Here is a 17,251-nt window from a genome sequence, read left to right on the forward strand (position 1 = left end):
GTGTAATATATTCAGCAGAAGTCTTTGATTTTTCGAACAAACCTATCCATGAAATATTATCTGCCATATATGAAAACCAGCTGAACCAAGTTATTCCTGAAGTCCTTAAATTGGCAACATTAATTGTGACAATACCAACTACGTCAGCATCGGTAGAAAGAACATTTTCTGCGTTGAAGAGAATAAAATCCTACTGTAGATCAACTCATACACAAGAATGTTTATCCGGCTTGGCACTGATGTCAATTGAAAAGTCATTCTACAGAAACTTCGCAAGCGGCCCAACTGTAATTTCAATGACGAAGTCATCAAAGTATTTTCGTCCCAATCAAGACGTCTGGAATTCACATATAAATAGGTAAGGAATTTTATTATAGGGTTTTTAAAATATATTTTGTGTAATAATAGGGTCAGTGGTAGCCCAGACCCTTAAACCAGTATACGCCACTGTTGTATTTTGACGGATTCTGACGGATTTCCAGGTGTTAAACTGACGGGGATATAATTTATGTGTTGGCAATACTGCGCACAATACGTTATCGGCATGACGACATAGCACACGTTTCTCAATAGATAATAGAGTTGGGCAACACGATTCTTTTTCAGAAGTCGATTCCAACGATTCAATCATACATTACCAATCGATTCTAACGATTCGTTCACGATTCTTCTCAGTCTGCGATTCCAACTATTCTTTTGAATCGTCAACGAGTTCACGATTCTTCCTACTCTGCGATTCCAACGATTCGTCAACGAACGACTTACAGGGCACTTTCCTTTGCAAACCACGCGTAGAACAAAAATGTTCTACATCTCTCGCATAGATGGCATAAGAGGCGAGACATTGGATTGTCTCTTTCTCATTGGCTGGAACCATTCAGCATGACCTCCATTAGTCTACAAAATTACCCAAGATAATGTTTCTAAATTATAATTTATCAACTGAACCTTATTACGAAGTACATTTTTTGCATTACATCTCTATTTAACTATGTAAATTTCAGGTTTGTGTTCATTATTTTCCATACTTAACAAATGCAGTATTTCGATTTCACTCTCGCTCGGGAGTATTCGGCACGGTTCGGAAATGTCCGTTGACAGGCTACATCAAACAAGTAAATAGAATCGTGGGTTACGATACCATGTCAATTCGTTACTATTCTTTTGAACGACGATTCGTTACGATTCTTTTGAACGACGATTCGTTGATACCACGAATCGATTCTTACGATTCTTTATTATTAGTCGTTCGAATGAACGATTCGTTCACGAATCGACCCAACTCTAATAGATAACATTCCAATCTGTTTGGAAACTTGTTGTGTATGCGGACAGAAGCTTCGTGTTTATTAGATAAACAGCTGTTGAATACAAGGTCAGATTGCAACACTAATTGGTATATGAAGTCATGAAGACACGGTAACCAACTAAAAAATGTAACATCTCATTTAAAACGTGTAGTATGTAATTTTTGTTCTCCGTGTTCCGCAGTAAAAAAAAAAAGAACTAAAATTATTAATTTTTATTTTTACGTTTCTTAATGCTTAGTTATGATGATAATAATAATTATATTATAATTTGATACATAATAAAAATATATAACTACTGTGTATATTTATACATTAGCAGTAGTGAAACCTAAAATTCCCACACTTAGCAAAATGTTAGGAACGCATCTGTACCAAAGTGTAATAATTTAAACTTTGCATCACACCTCGCTCTCTGTCATTACTTATGATCACACTACAAGGATTTCAATTTCCATGCTTCCTCATCCATCCACGTGAGAGTTCCAAGTTCCAACTTGTTCCAAGTACAACATAAAGAACAACGAGAACCGAGAACAGTGTAGCCGGAGCTGTCATTGGTTCAACGGAACGGGTTCCGACTGTTCTCTGTTGTCTCGGAGTCGGAAAATGCCTTGCGCAACGCAGTACTGCAGGCCCGCAACAGCTGGGCAAGTGAGAAGCTTGGAGTCGGAACAGTGTTATTTCGGAACAGGAGGTTCCAACCATTATAACGTCTTTGGTTCCAACCTACTGTTCATTTTTGCAACAGTTCCAAAATAACTTGTGTTATTTTTTACCCACCTCTACTGTCTGCTGTTTCTAGTAGAAGGGTCCATAACCTAAATTTCAAAGCTTATTTATAAGCGTGTGCATTTCAGTGAAGGAAAAAAGAAAGAAACACACAAACAAATTGAAATTGTGATGGAAGGTGCAAAGAAGATTTCTTTTGGATTTTCGAAAGTGGCAAAAAATTCAGGTTTTAACAAACCACTCAAGGTTAAAGCCGTGGAAAATGTGCAATATATTGATTGTCTGGACAGCAAAATTATAGTTTTCAAGAAGTGAGTTGCAGTTTGTTTAAATAACGGGTATTCCAAATAAGAGTTGTCTTCTACGTGCAAATAAATGGGCGAGGTGCCTGTGTAGCCCTTCTAGCTTTAATCCTTTCGATTTAATTTTTTTTTTATTTCCTATTTACTGCATTACGTGTTCTTTCGGGAACGTGCAACAAGACTCCTAAACAGTAGAGTGGCTTCTGTAAAATAAGTAAAAATCCACAATTGACAAGGATCATAAGATATCAAATAGTAGTAGTTAAAATATGTATTGTTTATTAACTTTTTGTACAATCTTGGTAGCATTTAAAAAGTGTGAAGATTCCGGGAAAATTCTTTACAATTAGCCTACGTTAGTGAAGGAAGACGAATATCTACCCATACCCACCTACCAACCAAAATGCGTTTATGCAAGATATACCGAAAACCTGAACTAATCAAACCTAACCTGTCAATGAAACTCGACCTTATGAAAACTCGTTTCCTATCCAACAGCTTACATGCGAGGCATCTGACTCCGCCTCTCCGCCAGCCACCACTTTGACAGAAACTTTTTACGCTTTTTCCCAAGGCCCTAAATGGACCGGAGCGGACCAAAACACTGTTTGGTTCGTAAATTTCAGGAAATTTTCCATTTTGTTTCGTAAGAAATGGCTCTTGCCCGTTCCGGACCGTTTCAATTTGTTATTGATTATATAATGTATTTCAGAAAATTCTTTAAATTAAGTGTGAATTAAATTATTACTGACTATAGTGTACACGGTACTGCTTTATTGTATTATACGATTCGTATACTGTAAGCTCGCACTAATTTAGACTGTCTTTCCAGCATGCCTTTAATAAATTTGATTCTGTATCGGGTTTCGTTGAGTTTCTGAATAATAGCGCGGCGTTATTGAAATTAAAAGGACCGGGACTCAGCAACACTTTATCGCTACATATTGAGATAATGATCAGATGTCATACACCGCTATGCAGCGAGTCGAATTTCTTTAAGCTGCGACTTGAGTAACGTATCCATTTCAAATACATTGCGAAATAGAGGTTTCAGTCATAAGTGTAAGACCAGAATTTTTCTTCTGCAAGTAATAATATATGCGTCAAAGTAGATTATAATATGTGTGCATTTTCTTCTTATTTATTATTGGTGTAACATAAGGCAGCTACAAACTTCTTCCTTTGTGCATTTTATTCAGGATATGTAATATATTTTTTGACTGAATAAAATGACTAAAGTTCGTAGTATATATGTCTGCGTAAATACGATATTAATTAATGTATAGCTTTCTGACCAAGGGCAGGTCCTTCACTGTAAACCCAGCATTCTCCTTATTTTCCCTGTTTTCCACTTTCCCTCTTCGTCATCGAATACGATCCATATGAAATATGGTAGATGAAAATTTCCGGAGGCGTGTCGTAAATTTTTACATAAAGTTAATTGATGTAGCTATAAGCTTATATAAATATTTCATGGTAATACTCGGCGTCTTCTGACTGGTCGTTGTCGTCACCAACAACACTTTGTCCATGAAAATGACAGTGTGTTCGTGAAAATTTCCATTTCGAGCCCTGCTAATTCTGGTGCGAAATTGGCGCTTCCGCTCAATTAGGTCTAGTGTTTTGCTTATGGTACGTTTGATTCGACTACAAATCAAATAATAAATTATGTAAATACATCCTTCCTTTCTTTGGTAACACAATTGTAAATAAATGCCGGGTCTGGTATTATGTATTAGGCCTACGTATAAGTATGTTGAATGTATTTTAGAACGAATATTCTAATTTTTCTCACAGATGTTTCTTTTCACATTCGCAATGATAAGATTTCTTCCCTAGCCATTAAAATAACTTCTTTTTGTGATATCAAATATAAGCAATTTGTTTTATGTAGGCTACTGAATAATAATAATAATAATAATAATAATAATAATAATAATAACAACAATAATAGTTTCTCGAATAGATTCTAAATTTCTCTTGATGCCATTTAAAACAAACCAGTTTTCAGTTGTACCAATATGGAAGAATATAAAGTGATTGTCCTTCCATATTGCCGTATTACTTATATTTTCATGTAGCTATATAATCAGTCCATGTTTGTGATCCAATTTTGTTGCTAAAGAGTTACTTAAAATAAAATGGAACACAGTTATAACACAACCACAATGTAATTAATACATAACTAATTACTTGAATTGTTTTTTTTCCCTTTACCTTCATTTTCATTATCTTACTTGCTTCCAGTTGCATCAAATACCGACAACTTTTCACTATTCATCTAGACTGATTGAAATAATTTTTCAATTCATCGCATTAATGAGTCGTCTAGAATCAAACTGAACTTTCTCCAAATTATAAAATATGGGATTAAGATATGTTTCAGTGCAGAATTTTGCAGGGAATGTGATAAACTGCTCTTTTGGAGTCAAACTGGAATTGATCTGCCTTAACTTTAGTAGTTAAATGACAGTTTGGATTCTAACTGCAGTAGTTTTTCGTCTTTTCTGACAAATCAGATTTTTGGATAAAATGTAGTTTGATTCTAGACAACTCAAATAAAAATAACATTAATTACTGAACAAAAGAATAAACCACAAAGTAAGCAGCACAGTTTGCTAAGTGAGGAGGACTTTCTTCACTTATCTACAATCTGTTTCAGTGTTCAGATAAAGTGCTACAATCTATTTCCAAACCATCAAATAATAGATTCATTTTATTATTCATTTAGAAACAACTTACATTGTTGTATTTATTAAAACTTAAATTAATTTTTGGATTTGCGCCAATTGTATTCTGAGCACCTCGTATCTTAATGTCATCTATTATTTGATATCTTCTTCTATCCTGAACTCTTCTCCCATTCCTTCCAGTGCATCCGTCAGTAGGCAGTTTCTTCTCAGCCAGTGACCCAACCAATTCCCTTTTCTCTTCCTGATCAATTTCAGCATTATTTTTCCATGTTTCCTGTTTTTCTTGGGAAAGGTACATGTGGTAGCTTTCTGTTGCTTTCCACACACCACTCTCTCCTTTGCATCTTAAAAGATCCCAGGAGGCCCAAGCATGGAGGTGAAGAGAGTGCATTTGGCTAATTAGGCCCTCCAGACTTCACCAAAATTCACCACAAGGGTTAAATATCAGTTCTATCAGGGTTTTTGACCTGATCAGAGATCAGGAAATTCCAATTAGCCTTTGCCCCCCATATTAACATTAGACACAATTAAATATCTATAATTGTCCACTGCTGTGGAGTAACGGTTAGCATACCTGACCATGAAACGAGCAGGCCCAGGTTTAAATCTGCTTAGGAAAGATACGTAGTTCAGGTTTCTTTTGGGGTTTTCCCTCAACCCATTAAGAGCAAATGCTGGGTAAGTTTCGGCACTGGACCCTGAACTCATTTTGCTGGCATTATCACCTTCATTTCATTCAGACATTAGATAACCATGACAGTTGATAAAGCACCGTAAAATAAGCAATTAAAGAAATATGTTTCTATAATTGCTACAATCCTACATTCTTATATTTAATGGATGGTAGCCAACAGTAAATTGTACTTCACTGTCAGAACCTTATGTCAGCAGAACCTATAACTGAAATATTATTTATTAATGTGTATTGACTTTTTGTGCTGAGGCAAATAATTATGTTTACCCACTTATCTCATTGACTTTTTTTTTTAATTGTAATTTTTTCTTTTAGAGATGGTTGTAATGAAGATGAAGAAATGAAAGACAAGAGTTTAATAATTCCATTAGATAATTCACAGAAAATTCATAAAGTTGAGGAAGAACAGAAACGTGAATCACAATCAAATGATATTAACACATCACAAATACAAGAGAAGAAAGCCGATATAAGCGAAAGTGGAAAATTGGGGTCTATAGAAGAAATCGCAGTACAAGAAATTTTGGAAGGTTAGTGTTTACTCCTTCATCCCAAAAAGACAAAGTATATGATTAGGTCTCGAAACCAGAATGTTGTACGAAATGAAAATATAAATATTGGAATTTATCCTTTGAAGAGGTGGAAAAATTCAAATATCTTGGAGCAACAATAACAAATATAAATGACACTCTGGAGGAAATTAAACACAGAATAAATATGGGAAATGCCTGTTATTATTCAGTTGAGAAGCTTCTGTCATCTAGTCTATTGTCAAAAAATGTGTAAGTTGGAATGTATAAAGCAGTTATATTACCGGTTGTTCTCTATGGTTGTGAAACTTGGACTCTCACTTTGAGAGAGGAACAGAGGTTAAGAGTGTTTGAGAATAAGGTGCTTAAGAAAATATTTGGTGCTAAGAGGGATGAAGTTATAGGAGAGTGGAGGAAGTTACACAATGCAGAACAGCACGCATTGTATTCTTCACCCTGACATAACTAGGAACATTAAATCCAAACATTTGAGATGGGCAGGGCATGTAGCATGTATGGGTGAATCTAGAAATGGATATAGAGTGCTGGTTGGAAGACCTGAGGGGAAAAGACCTTTGGAGAGGCCAAGGCATAGATGGGAAGATAATATTAAAATAGATTTGAGTGATAGGGACCGATGGTTGGCTTATGTGAGGGTGGCAATGAACCTCAGGGTTCCCTAAAACCCATTTGTAAGTAAGTGTTTAACCCTGCAGTACTCACGCCATAATTTGTGATACCAGTATTCGCGCGGGTTACATTTGTAATCACATTTTTTTAATAAACAATTTTTTTTACAGGTAGGAATGAATGTGTAATTTTACAACATATATCATGGTAACTTTACTTTATTGATGCTATTAAACTGTTTGTGCTATAACATTGTAACTCTATTTGAAATTTAATATTTTAATCAGTGATGTCAATAAAATATAATGAGTGGTATTATGGTGCAAATGATGCAATTAAAAAAAATTCTGTTGTTTTTATTAGGCTTAATTTTTAATTATCAACCATACTCTAGAGTTGTAATTTTCTACACCTAAAATTTCACTCATTATTGGGTTCAAGTTCATGCCTATTTCATGGGATAGAAAGTAATTGTTCTTTATTATCAAATAGGTATATTTTCGTAATGATTTATATTTCAGGATAACATAACCACAAAAACAATAGAAAATACGTGTAAAAATGGCTTATGAGTTGCTTATAGAAATAAATCACATTACAAATACACGCTTGTATTCTCACCTGTTACAAACACTGGCATCAGCACTCACACGGATTACAATAATAATTATTGTAATCCGTGCAAGTGCTGACGCTAGTGTTGTAATCCACTGTAAGAAAGTAATTATGTATTACTACACAGAAAAAAGTCACAGTTACTTCCAGATACTCCTGACATAGTTAAACTGTAACAGAAAGGTACTGAAAATTTGACACTATCAGCATTGAAAACAGAGATGTGATTACATAATAAACAGCAGTGTGTTACAAATGTATGCCGCACGAGTACTGGAGAGTCATGGAATACAGAAGTACATGGGAAGCATTTTAGACACATTGTGGGCCAGTACATCTGCTGTTGGGTTTCACTTTCAGCCAGTGAAGCCTTAGTTTGTGCAAATGTGTTTTTCTTAACTTTTATTTACGAATTTTCTTCTGGCATTTAACATTTGGCTTTGTTTTCCGATGGTGAATCATTCATTTAGGTAGTAAGTACTTGGGCGTTTCAAGCTCTGCAGCAACACTGATTATGCACTCTTAAGTTGCAGTATTATGACGCTCAAATTTTAAGTTAGACATGCTTTATGCACCACATACTTTTCTAAGCTCAAAAAGTATACAAACTAAAAGAAATATGGCAAGCCAGAATATTGACATAAACTGTAACCTAACATCTAGTCTGAGCTATTCTATTAAATTTTTTTACTCCGAAAAATTTAGTAGGAAAAATAAATAAATTCATTCATTCTCCTACAGTCCATGAAGGACCCTGGCCTCTCCTACAGCTCCCGCCTAATCTTGTCCACAGCACACTCCTTCAATTCCTTACTTCCAGCACATCTTCTCTGACATCATATATCCACCTCTTCCTGGATCGCCCTTGTTTCCTTCTACCTTCTGGGTGTTGAGCAAGAGTCTTCTTGGGAACTCTCTCCTTTTCCATTTTCACAACATGACCCAAGTAGTACAATCGTCTCTCCTTTGCTTCTGCTACCAGGTCTGTTTCCCCATAGGGAAAATAAATAAGATAGTCCATGTTGAATCTTTCGTACACTACTTTTAACACTTGAATATAAATAATTGATTAAATGGCGATCTTACTCGTGTTAATTATGTAAGCATGTGCGGCTACAGCTGTTTCTGTGCTACTTCACACCATCCTCAGAGCCTTCTGTGTCTCGGCGTCATCTCAACTTCGCTGCCTGTTGTGTGGGTGTGCTCGTGTGATGAAGAGTTGTGTCAAATATTGTGTGTGTTCTGAAATTGATCTGTGTGTTGAGTATTTGATTAGGGTGTGTTTTAGTGTGTCTGCATATTTCATATTGTTCTAGTGTGTTGAGTTTTTGGTTTTTGGGTTGTATGTGTAGGATTTCCATGTCTGTATTTATGTTATTGTATGTGTGGTTGGCATTAGTTATGTGTTCGGCATATGTAGATGTATTGTGTCCCCTGGTTATTGTTTTAATGTGTTCTTTGTATCGAGTTTGGAATGATCTGTCTGTCTGTCCAATGTAGAAACTGTTGCAACTATTGCATGTGAGCTTGTATATGCCTGTGTGGTTGTATTTGTTTGTTTGTGTTGACACACATACACAACACATCTAATCACCCCACACAACACAAACATGCTGCATTCAGGACAATGGTACACAGATTACTCAACATACCCATGAGCCAACAACATTACAATGAAGAAGTGAACACGATCAAATACATAGCACAAGAAAATGGTTACAACCCAAACATAATAGGCAACATCATAAGGAAGACAAAACAAAAACTCAACAAACACAAAAACACACAAAACACAACACAAACACAAGAACACAAGAAATACATCGCACTAACATACGAAAACAAAAACACACACAAGATCGCATCCTCATTCAGAAAACAGAAATACAACATAGCATACAGAACAGAAAACACACTACAAAGACATCTCAACACACAAACAACACAAATAAATAAAAATGGTTGAGGTTTTTTCCGGGGTTTTCCCTCAACCCAACACGAGCAAATGCTGGGTAACTTTCGGTGCTGGACCCCGGACTCATTTCACCAGCATTATCACCTTCATTTCATTCAGACGCTGAATAACCTGGATGTTGATACAGCGTCGTAAAATAACCAAAAAAAAAATAACCAAACAAATAAATACAACCATACAGGCGTATACAAGCTCACATGCAATAGTTGCGACAGTTTCTACATTGGACAGACAGACAGATCATTCCAAACTCGATACAAAGAACACATTAAAGCAATAACCAGGGGACACAATACATATACATATGCCGAACACATAACTAATGCCAACCACACATACAATAACATAAATACAGACATGGAAATTCTACACATACAACCCAAAAACCAAAAACTCAACACACTAGAACAATATGAAATATACAGACACACTAAAACACACCCTAATCAAATACTCAACACACAGATCAATTTCAGAACACACACACACTATTTGACACAACTCTTCATCACACGAACACACCCACACAACAGGCAGCGAAGTTGAGATGACGCCGAGACACAGAAGGCTCTGAGGATGGTGTTTAGTAGCACCGAAACAGCTGTAAGCCGCCCATGCTTACATAATTAACACGAGTAAGATCGCCATTTAATGAATTATTTAAATAAGATAGCTAAACTCAGTGCTTTTTTTCTGACAGAACGTGCCTGACAACTTTTTATTGTATTTTCCATCATGGAACCGAGATGTGTTAATTAAGCTTTTAACATAATTTTTTTTAACTCCGCTTAGGCCTTTTAAGTCTTAAAGTTGGACGAAAAGAAATTTAAAAACGACAAAATCCCCGTGCACTGGGCAGTAATCTTCTCCTCATCCACTATAATATATTCCACACACAGTCCCACCACCTTTTCTCCAGAATAAAAAAAAGCATTGGCTAAACTACAGACCTAACCTCTGACATTAAACATATCTAATCAGAGCTATTGGTGTTACATGAAAGCTGTCTCAATTAGAAATATATTATAACTAGGAGTTCATATACTTTTCTTTAATACAGGACACTTTCGGTTTGAATAAACCAACCAAATTTTATTGCTTTCCCTATTTGCGAACATCAGCAGTGGGGAAAGAACATTCATTACATTAATTATGGGGTACTGGTATAGCAATCTTATAAGTGAACTTTAAACAATACTAAATTGTTAATCTTTCCCTGTGATATACTTCTTGGATGAATGTATTTTCTCAAGTAAAGAATGATTATATTATACCAAGTTATGAAATTCTACACAGTCCTTATTAAAAACAGTTTAACAGTGAGCATAGCTTTCACATTTTCTACAGATAACTTATTCTTTTTCTTTGTCCATAAGGAGTTCATCCAGGAAAACAGTCTTTCAGTATTAACATAGTTAATACCACGTCTGCTAGTGGCAATGTTCCCACAACATGACAGTATTTCCAATTGGCAAGATATTTTTATGAACGAGAGTTATGGATTTCTTGGCAATTACATGTTTTAAGTTTGAGAATAAAAATTTTAAACACAAATCCACAAAATATGGGACAATTCTGCATCCCGAATAAGTTTATTGGGATGCTGGAACACAACCTCATAATAAGGGATGATCCCTTAAAATATTGGATATATACGAACCCTAACTATAACTCAACAAATGGTTCTAGATATTCATTCATAGTTTCCTGCACAAGGGCAGATATTTCACTGCAGACCCAGCATTCACCAGTCTTTCCTCTTTCTGCCTTCCTCTTAGTCTCCTCATATGAACCATGTATCTTAATGTTGTCTATCATCTGATATCTTCTTCTGCCCCGAAATTTTTCTCCCATTCACCATTCCTTCCAGTGCATCCTTCAGTAGGCAGTTTCTTCTCAGCTAGTGACTCAGCTAATTTCTTTTTCTCTTCCTGATCAGTTTCAGCATTTTTTTTCCTCACCCACACTTTATAGCACAGCTTCATTTCGTATTCTCTCTCCAATACACACACTCCATTCTTCTCCATATTTACATTTCAAAGATATGTGATTGTTTCTCTTCACTTCTTCATAATGCCCATGTTTCTACCTCATATAGTGCTACACTCCATTCAAAGCACTTCAGTAGTTTCTTCCTTAGTACTTGCTCCAGAGGTCTGCAGAAGATGATCCTTTTTCTATCAAAAGCTTCCTTTGCGATTGCTATCCTCCTCTTTGACTTCCTGACAGCAGTTCATGTTACTACTTTTTGTACATCCCACTTGTCCACTTGTTCCACTATCTCATGACGTTTGATAATGAATTTATCTGTTTTAATTTCCCAAGTAGGCTTAATATAATAATTCGGAAAATATTTCATTTAAGTATCAGGCTAGGGTCTAAAATAAAAGTGCATTACATCTCTTGTTATAGTGATACTACGATATTTTGAAATACAATGTGCCCAATTTTAAACCATAATGCTAAGCTGAATTTTAACTGCCCACAGTTGCACTACCAATTTCTGTCATGTGACCCGCATGGTAAATCATATAAAAATGTTGAACTGTTACTCATTATTACAACTAATTGTTACTAAGCTTATATTCAAAATAAAAATAAATACACAGTTTTATTTAAAATGTTCTATCCGAAGTGCTTATATTGTCTAGGGATTTATGAATCAAAACATGTGGCCTCCTCTTATTTTTTCTGCCCTTTACCCATCCAGTCTATAAATAATTTTTAACAAGTTTATGCACTGTTTGATGACAAAGAATTTGACACCTGGAAAATCCTTTGCAACTATTGCACTTGTCAGACATATTTATTCAAATCATATGAGCACCATAAAATAAATCCTCACCTGTACTGATAACTGCCAGACCCAGCAGAAAAATAAACTCTTCTCCATTGACATTTGCTGAGTCCAATTATCTTGGATTTATCCTGTGTTATCTTAATGTCTTCTCAGGCCTTGATCTTAGCCATCATTCACAGTGCTAAGCATGTAACAAAAACTCGTAAGTCCTAACACAGTTGTGGACAGTAGATGTCTTTGGTGACAAAATCATAAGCAGAAATCTGTTGTCACCTTGATCCCCACACCTAACCCCTTGTGATTACAGGCAAAGTGTACAGGGAAAATCTCAATACTCAGGAACAGATGCAAGAAAATATATTCAAAGAAGTTCACTATGTAACACGAGAGTAATTACATTAAGTAATAAGGAATTTTCTTTGGTTGTGTAAAAAATGTGTGCATATCAAGTATCAAGAATCAACATGTTCAACATTATCTTTGAGGTTTGTGAGTGTTTTTAAACAAAGCTACACATTATTTTTTATGTAATAACAGCTAGTGATAATTAGTGACTTTAAGACATTTCTTTGCAGCTACTTTGTGGGCCACATGGTGGAGGCTGGTAGCACAGCTGTTGGAAGTTAATTGTGCTGTCTAATGCTAAGATTTTAAATTGGACACACTATACTACCAGGAAGACTGCAATATGCATTTATTTTCAGGAACAAAGAAGAAGTCTGAGGAGGTTAATCATTCAAATTCAGTACTACAGATTATAAAATCCAGAGAGAGAACTAAAATATCTGAAGAGGTATGTTGCAATTATGTCATTACTTTACTTATAAAGGGCCATTTCAGACTGATTTTACTAAACAGAATGTGCCTTAGAGGATGATCATACACACGTGTGGTGCAGTAACTGGTATATATGAGGACTGTTCAATAATGATCATGACTTTTTGTTACAGCATACCTTTATTTATCCTCCTTTGATGGTCTTTCTCAAAGTAGAGCCTAATGGTTTCAATACACTTCTTCCAGAGTTTCTGCCATTCAAAGTCGTGCTGGAAACATTCTTTATAGCTCTTTCAGAATCATCTCCGCAGTCTTTACCACTTGTCCTGAAGACTGAAAGTGCATTCCATGAAGATCTTCCTTCAACTTTGGAAACAGAAAAGAAATCATATGAGTCAAAATTCTGACTATAGGAAGGATCAGAGAGACATTTCATGTTCAGTTTGTTGAGCTATTCCGTGACTGTGTTTGCAATGTGGGGTCGTGGTTATCATAGTGTACCATCAACTCTTTTGGATTGAGATGTCGTTTTTGCCTGACATGATCGTTCAGGATCTCCAATACATTTCTGTATTGTTCTGTCACATTTGTGTGTGCATTTACAATACACTGGTAAACCATTCCTTGAATGTCAGAAAATGCAGGTGACCTTTCCTGCAGATGCCACCACTTCGAACTTCTTTGATGTTGGTGATGATGGAGAGATAGAGGAAACTTTGAATCCAATTCAGTATGTTTCCTGTTATGCCTAAATGTGACAACTTATTATTAGTTTTTTCCTCTAAGCATGATCAAATGCTCCATTAAAATCGATAAAGAGATATAGTTTAGTTTTTATTTTCTTAAAATTTCTTTAACACCTTGAATGAATCTTGTTACCTGATGGATTGTGGTGCTGTCTTTCCTGAAGCGTGCTTGCTCTCGTAGTACATTCATCTTGTCATAATCATTCTTTCGAACGATTTTACTACTACTGAAGTTAATGCAACTAGTCTGTTGGTCTGTAGCTTTCTATACTGCTTTCTGGTTTGTATTTCTTCTTTATACGGATAAAAATTGTGGCCTTCCTCCAAGTGGCAGGTATGTTGTGTTTATGTTTCCAGATTCTACTATTGTATGTTGCAGTGTTGATGCTTTATCGCCCAAGTTCTTGATAAATTCTACATGTATGTTGTCAGGGCCTGAACTCTTCTTGTTTCTATTTTACCTAGTGACTGTTTGAAATCTGACATTGTGACTGGTTCATTGAATAGTGCATGAACACCAGTGGTTGAATCTTGCTTTTTATTCTTTAGGTATTTGTTCAATCTTTTGTTATTTTTACAAAGAGAACTTGTCATTTTACAAAAGATAGCAAACTTATTTGCGATCAGAGGTTCATCATAAATTTCTTTATTATCTTTTTTCAGTGGTTAATTTTATAGGCAGTTGTAGCTATTGATCCTATTTACATAACTGAACCTTATTGCTATTTTTCCTGTTATCTAGTTTGGATACAATTTTTTCAAAATTCTCTCTTTTTGCATCCTTTATGTCTTTCTGTAGTTGTGTAATTTACTTTCTCCATGCTAAGATATCTTTTTGGTTTTGTATGTTTCCTGCCTTTCATCTAGTTGCATCTCTCTTCGATTTCTGAAGTTCAAGTTTTTTACTTCAGAATGGTTTGTAATTTTATATTTTGCCTCGAGATATACATAGTTTAGCTGATCTAATAATAAAATTATTGACTGGAGATACTATTTTGTCCATATTCTGTTCAAAGTTGATTTTGCTAAATGCAGTATCTGTTGTTTTGTATTTTCTCCAATTCGCCTTCTTGAAGTTCCATTGGTTTCTTATTCTTGTGTTAGTTTTATTTTGTTTGCTTAAATCTGTAGTCTTTATAACAGCTCGATGACCACTGCCACTGTCCTCTATTGCAGATCTTGTAGTTCCATCTGCTGTCTGTTCAAACTATTGCTATAGCAGGATTATTAGTCTCACCATTATAATGCAAAATATTACTGGATTGCCATCATTGTATAATATATTCATTGTGTTGGAATTCACAGATTCAGCCACCAGCATAGCTCAGTCAGCTAAGGCGCTTGCCTGCTAATCTGGAGTTACACTCAGGCATGGGTTCGATCCTCGCTCGGGCTGATTACCTGGTTGGCTTTTTTTTTTTTTTTTCGAGGATTTCCCCAACCGTAAGGCTAATGTCAGGTAATCTATGGCGAATCCTCGGCCTCATTTCGCCAAATACCATCTCACTGTCACCAATGTCATCGACACTAAATAACCTAGTAGTTGGTATAGTGTCGTTAAATAACCAAGTAAAAAAATTAAGAAATTCTTCAATGACATCTCCTACATTGTTATTACTGGTATATCCTCATCTTGGAAAGTGACCATTGTTTTCTTGTTATTTGTTATCAAGTCTAGAGTAAAGTAGTTGTTATTAGGTGAACTTTATATTCCATAACTTGGAATTTGTTACCATGTTTCCATGCTATTACCTTTATTATTTCTGCTGAATCATTGTCATTCATTTCCTTCAGTACTGTAAACTTTCCTGCTATTTCGTGATTAATGCCTACCAGTAGCCCATTTGCAATTTGCCTGTGCTTTCTAAGAAGTTGGTATTGTAGTTCTTGAATTTGTAGTACTGGTATTTTTCTTTTTATGTGTCAATTATTGGACTCTGCTATAATAACTATATCTTCATTTGTCTTTATTAATATATTTTACATCATAGTTTTCTTCACTTGTGACATATCACCAGCATTCCAGAAAAACACTAAGAAGCGCTGTTTGTAGGTACATCTTTTCAATGTCTAATAGGTATGATCAGGATTTTTTCTTTTTAAGAGTGATGTGAATTCACTATGCCTACTGTGAAATTTCAGCATACTTATGAAAGGACATAATGGGCAATAAGTTTAATAGTGCTCAATAATTTAATTGACTCGCCCCCTATAGCAAAAAGAGGCTCTCCATTAGCCAAATAGCTAGGGCATCAGCTTTACATGCTGGTAAACTAGGTTGGAATCCCGGTAGGTCAAAGTTGGAATTTGCGTTGGACAAAAATGGTGCTCAGTGGTTGGTTTTGTGAGGTCCTCCTGCTTCCCCTAACAGCATTCCACCATTGCTTCATTATTCATAACCACCACCATCATCATCTGGTGCTATGTAGGTCTCATCCCCTAGTGCACCAAGGGCAACAGTGAGATGGCAAAAATTTATAGTTACTGCATATCATGGAAACACTGGAGTTGAATGACACAAGTAAAGTACCAGCCATTGGAAAGAGAATAGCAAAAAGGAAAGAAAATTGTACAAATGCGTAGTAATTCTTATTCTTTATTTTCATTTCAGTCAAGTCTTGAAGATTATGAAAGTATTCCAGTCACAGATTATGGTATGGCAATGCTGAGGGGCATGGGCTGGAACCCAGGGAAAGGAATTGGAAAGAAAGAGAGGTATGCAGAAATGGTTGTTCTATACGTTCTTGAAGTTGTACAACATGCCTTCCCATAAAACATATCTTGCCATTTTTATTTTCTCAATATACGAAATTCCGAGAGGAATTATTGTGATGCAACAAAATATCAGGTTTGATGATATCTTCTCAGAAATACATTTTTCACCACTGAAACAAGGTCTTAAGAAAAGAGGAATCTTCATGTAGGCAGTATAAACTACAACTATTTATTAGCTCGGTGGTTCCCAAGGTAGGGGTCATGTGAAGAGCTGAGGGGATCGGGGGATTATTTACAAAATAGAACAAAAATGCCTTATTAACATTATATTTATTTTGTATTTAGATACATACACAATGATGAACATAAAAATAAAAAAGTATTTTCAACATTTATAAAGTAAAAGTAATTAACCATTTGTTTACTAAATGAGTACAATCTGTACTCAGGCCATATATTTTATTTATATATTTATTGATGCTGTGAAGTTAAAATTGTGGCAGGTCATGTATTTGTTCCTTAAGCTCTTCTGAGTATGTATATATAATATCTAGCAACTTGTTTTTTCACATATATACTTGTTATACGATTTAAAACAAAACCCACTTAGTAATAGCTGGATCTGTTTTATTATTTTAAAATATTTTGTTACGGTTCTAAGTAGGAAAACGGACTGGAAATGTAACCAATGTAATGCATGACTGTTTGCAAGGATCACTCAGAAAAACTCATTGT

The 17,251-nt window shown here is 35.3% G+C and overlaps 1 protein-coding gene across 4 annotated transcripts in view; it reads left to right on the forward strand.

Moving 5' to 3' along the window:
• Positions 1–1,286: 1,286 nt before the first annotated feature.
• LOC138707783 (G-patch domain and KOW motifs-containing protein-like) overlaps positions 1,287–17,251 on the forward strand; it is a 32,986-nt gene continuing 17,021 nt past the window's right edge. For 2 of the 4 annotated variants that reach the window (XR_011334360.1, XR_011334359.1), the window contains exons 1-4: positions 1,863–2,350; positions 6,044–6,258; positions 12,983–13,071; positions 16,413–16,516. Coding sequence is in view for 2 of the 4 variants with exons in the window: in XM_069837687.1 (XP_069693788.1) it covers positions 2,211–2,350; positions 6,044–6,258; positions 12,983–13,071; positions 16,413–16,516 (548 nt within the window). In the remaining 2 variants the exon portion in view is untranslated. Of the gene's footprint in view, positions 1,376–1,862; positions 2,351–6,043; positions 6,259–12,982; positions 13,072–16,412; positions 16,517–17,251 lie in introns of those variants that run through there. The other 2 variants (XM_069837688.1, XM_069837687.1) reach the window with 2 other exon arrangements.

The sequence above is a fragment of the Periplaneta americana genome, chromosome 10, assembly GCF_040183065.1.
Source record: "Periplaneta americana isolate PAMFEO1 chromosome 10, P.americana_PAMFEO1_priV1, whole genome shotgun sequence".
NCBI classification, from domain to species: Eukaryota; Metazoa; Arthropoda; class Insecta; order Blattodea; family Blattidae; genus Periplaneta; species Periplaneta americana.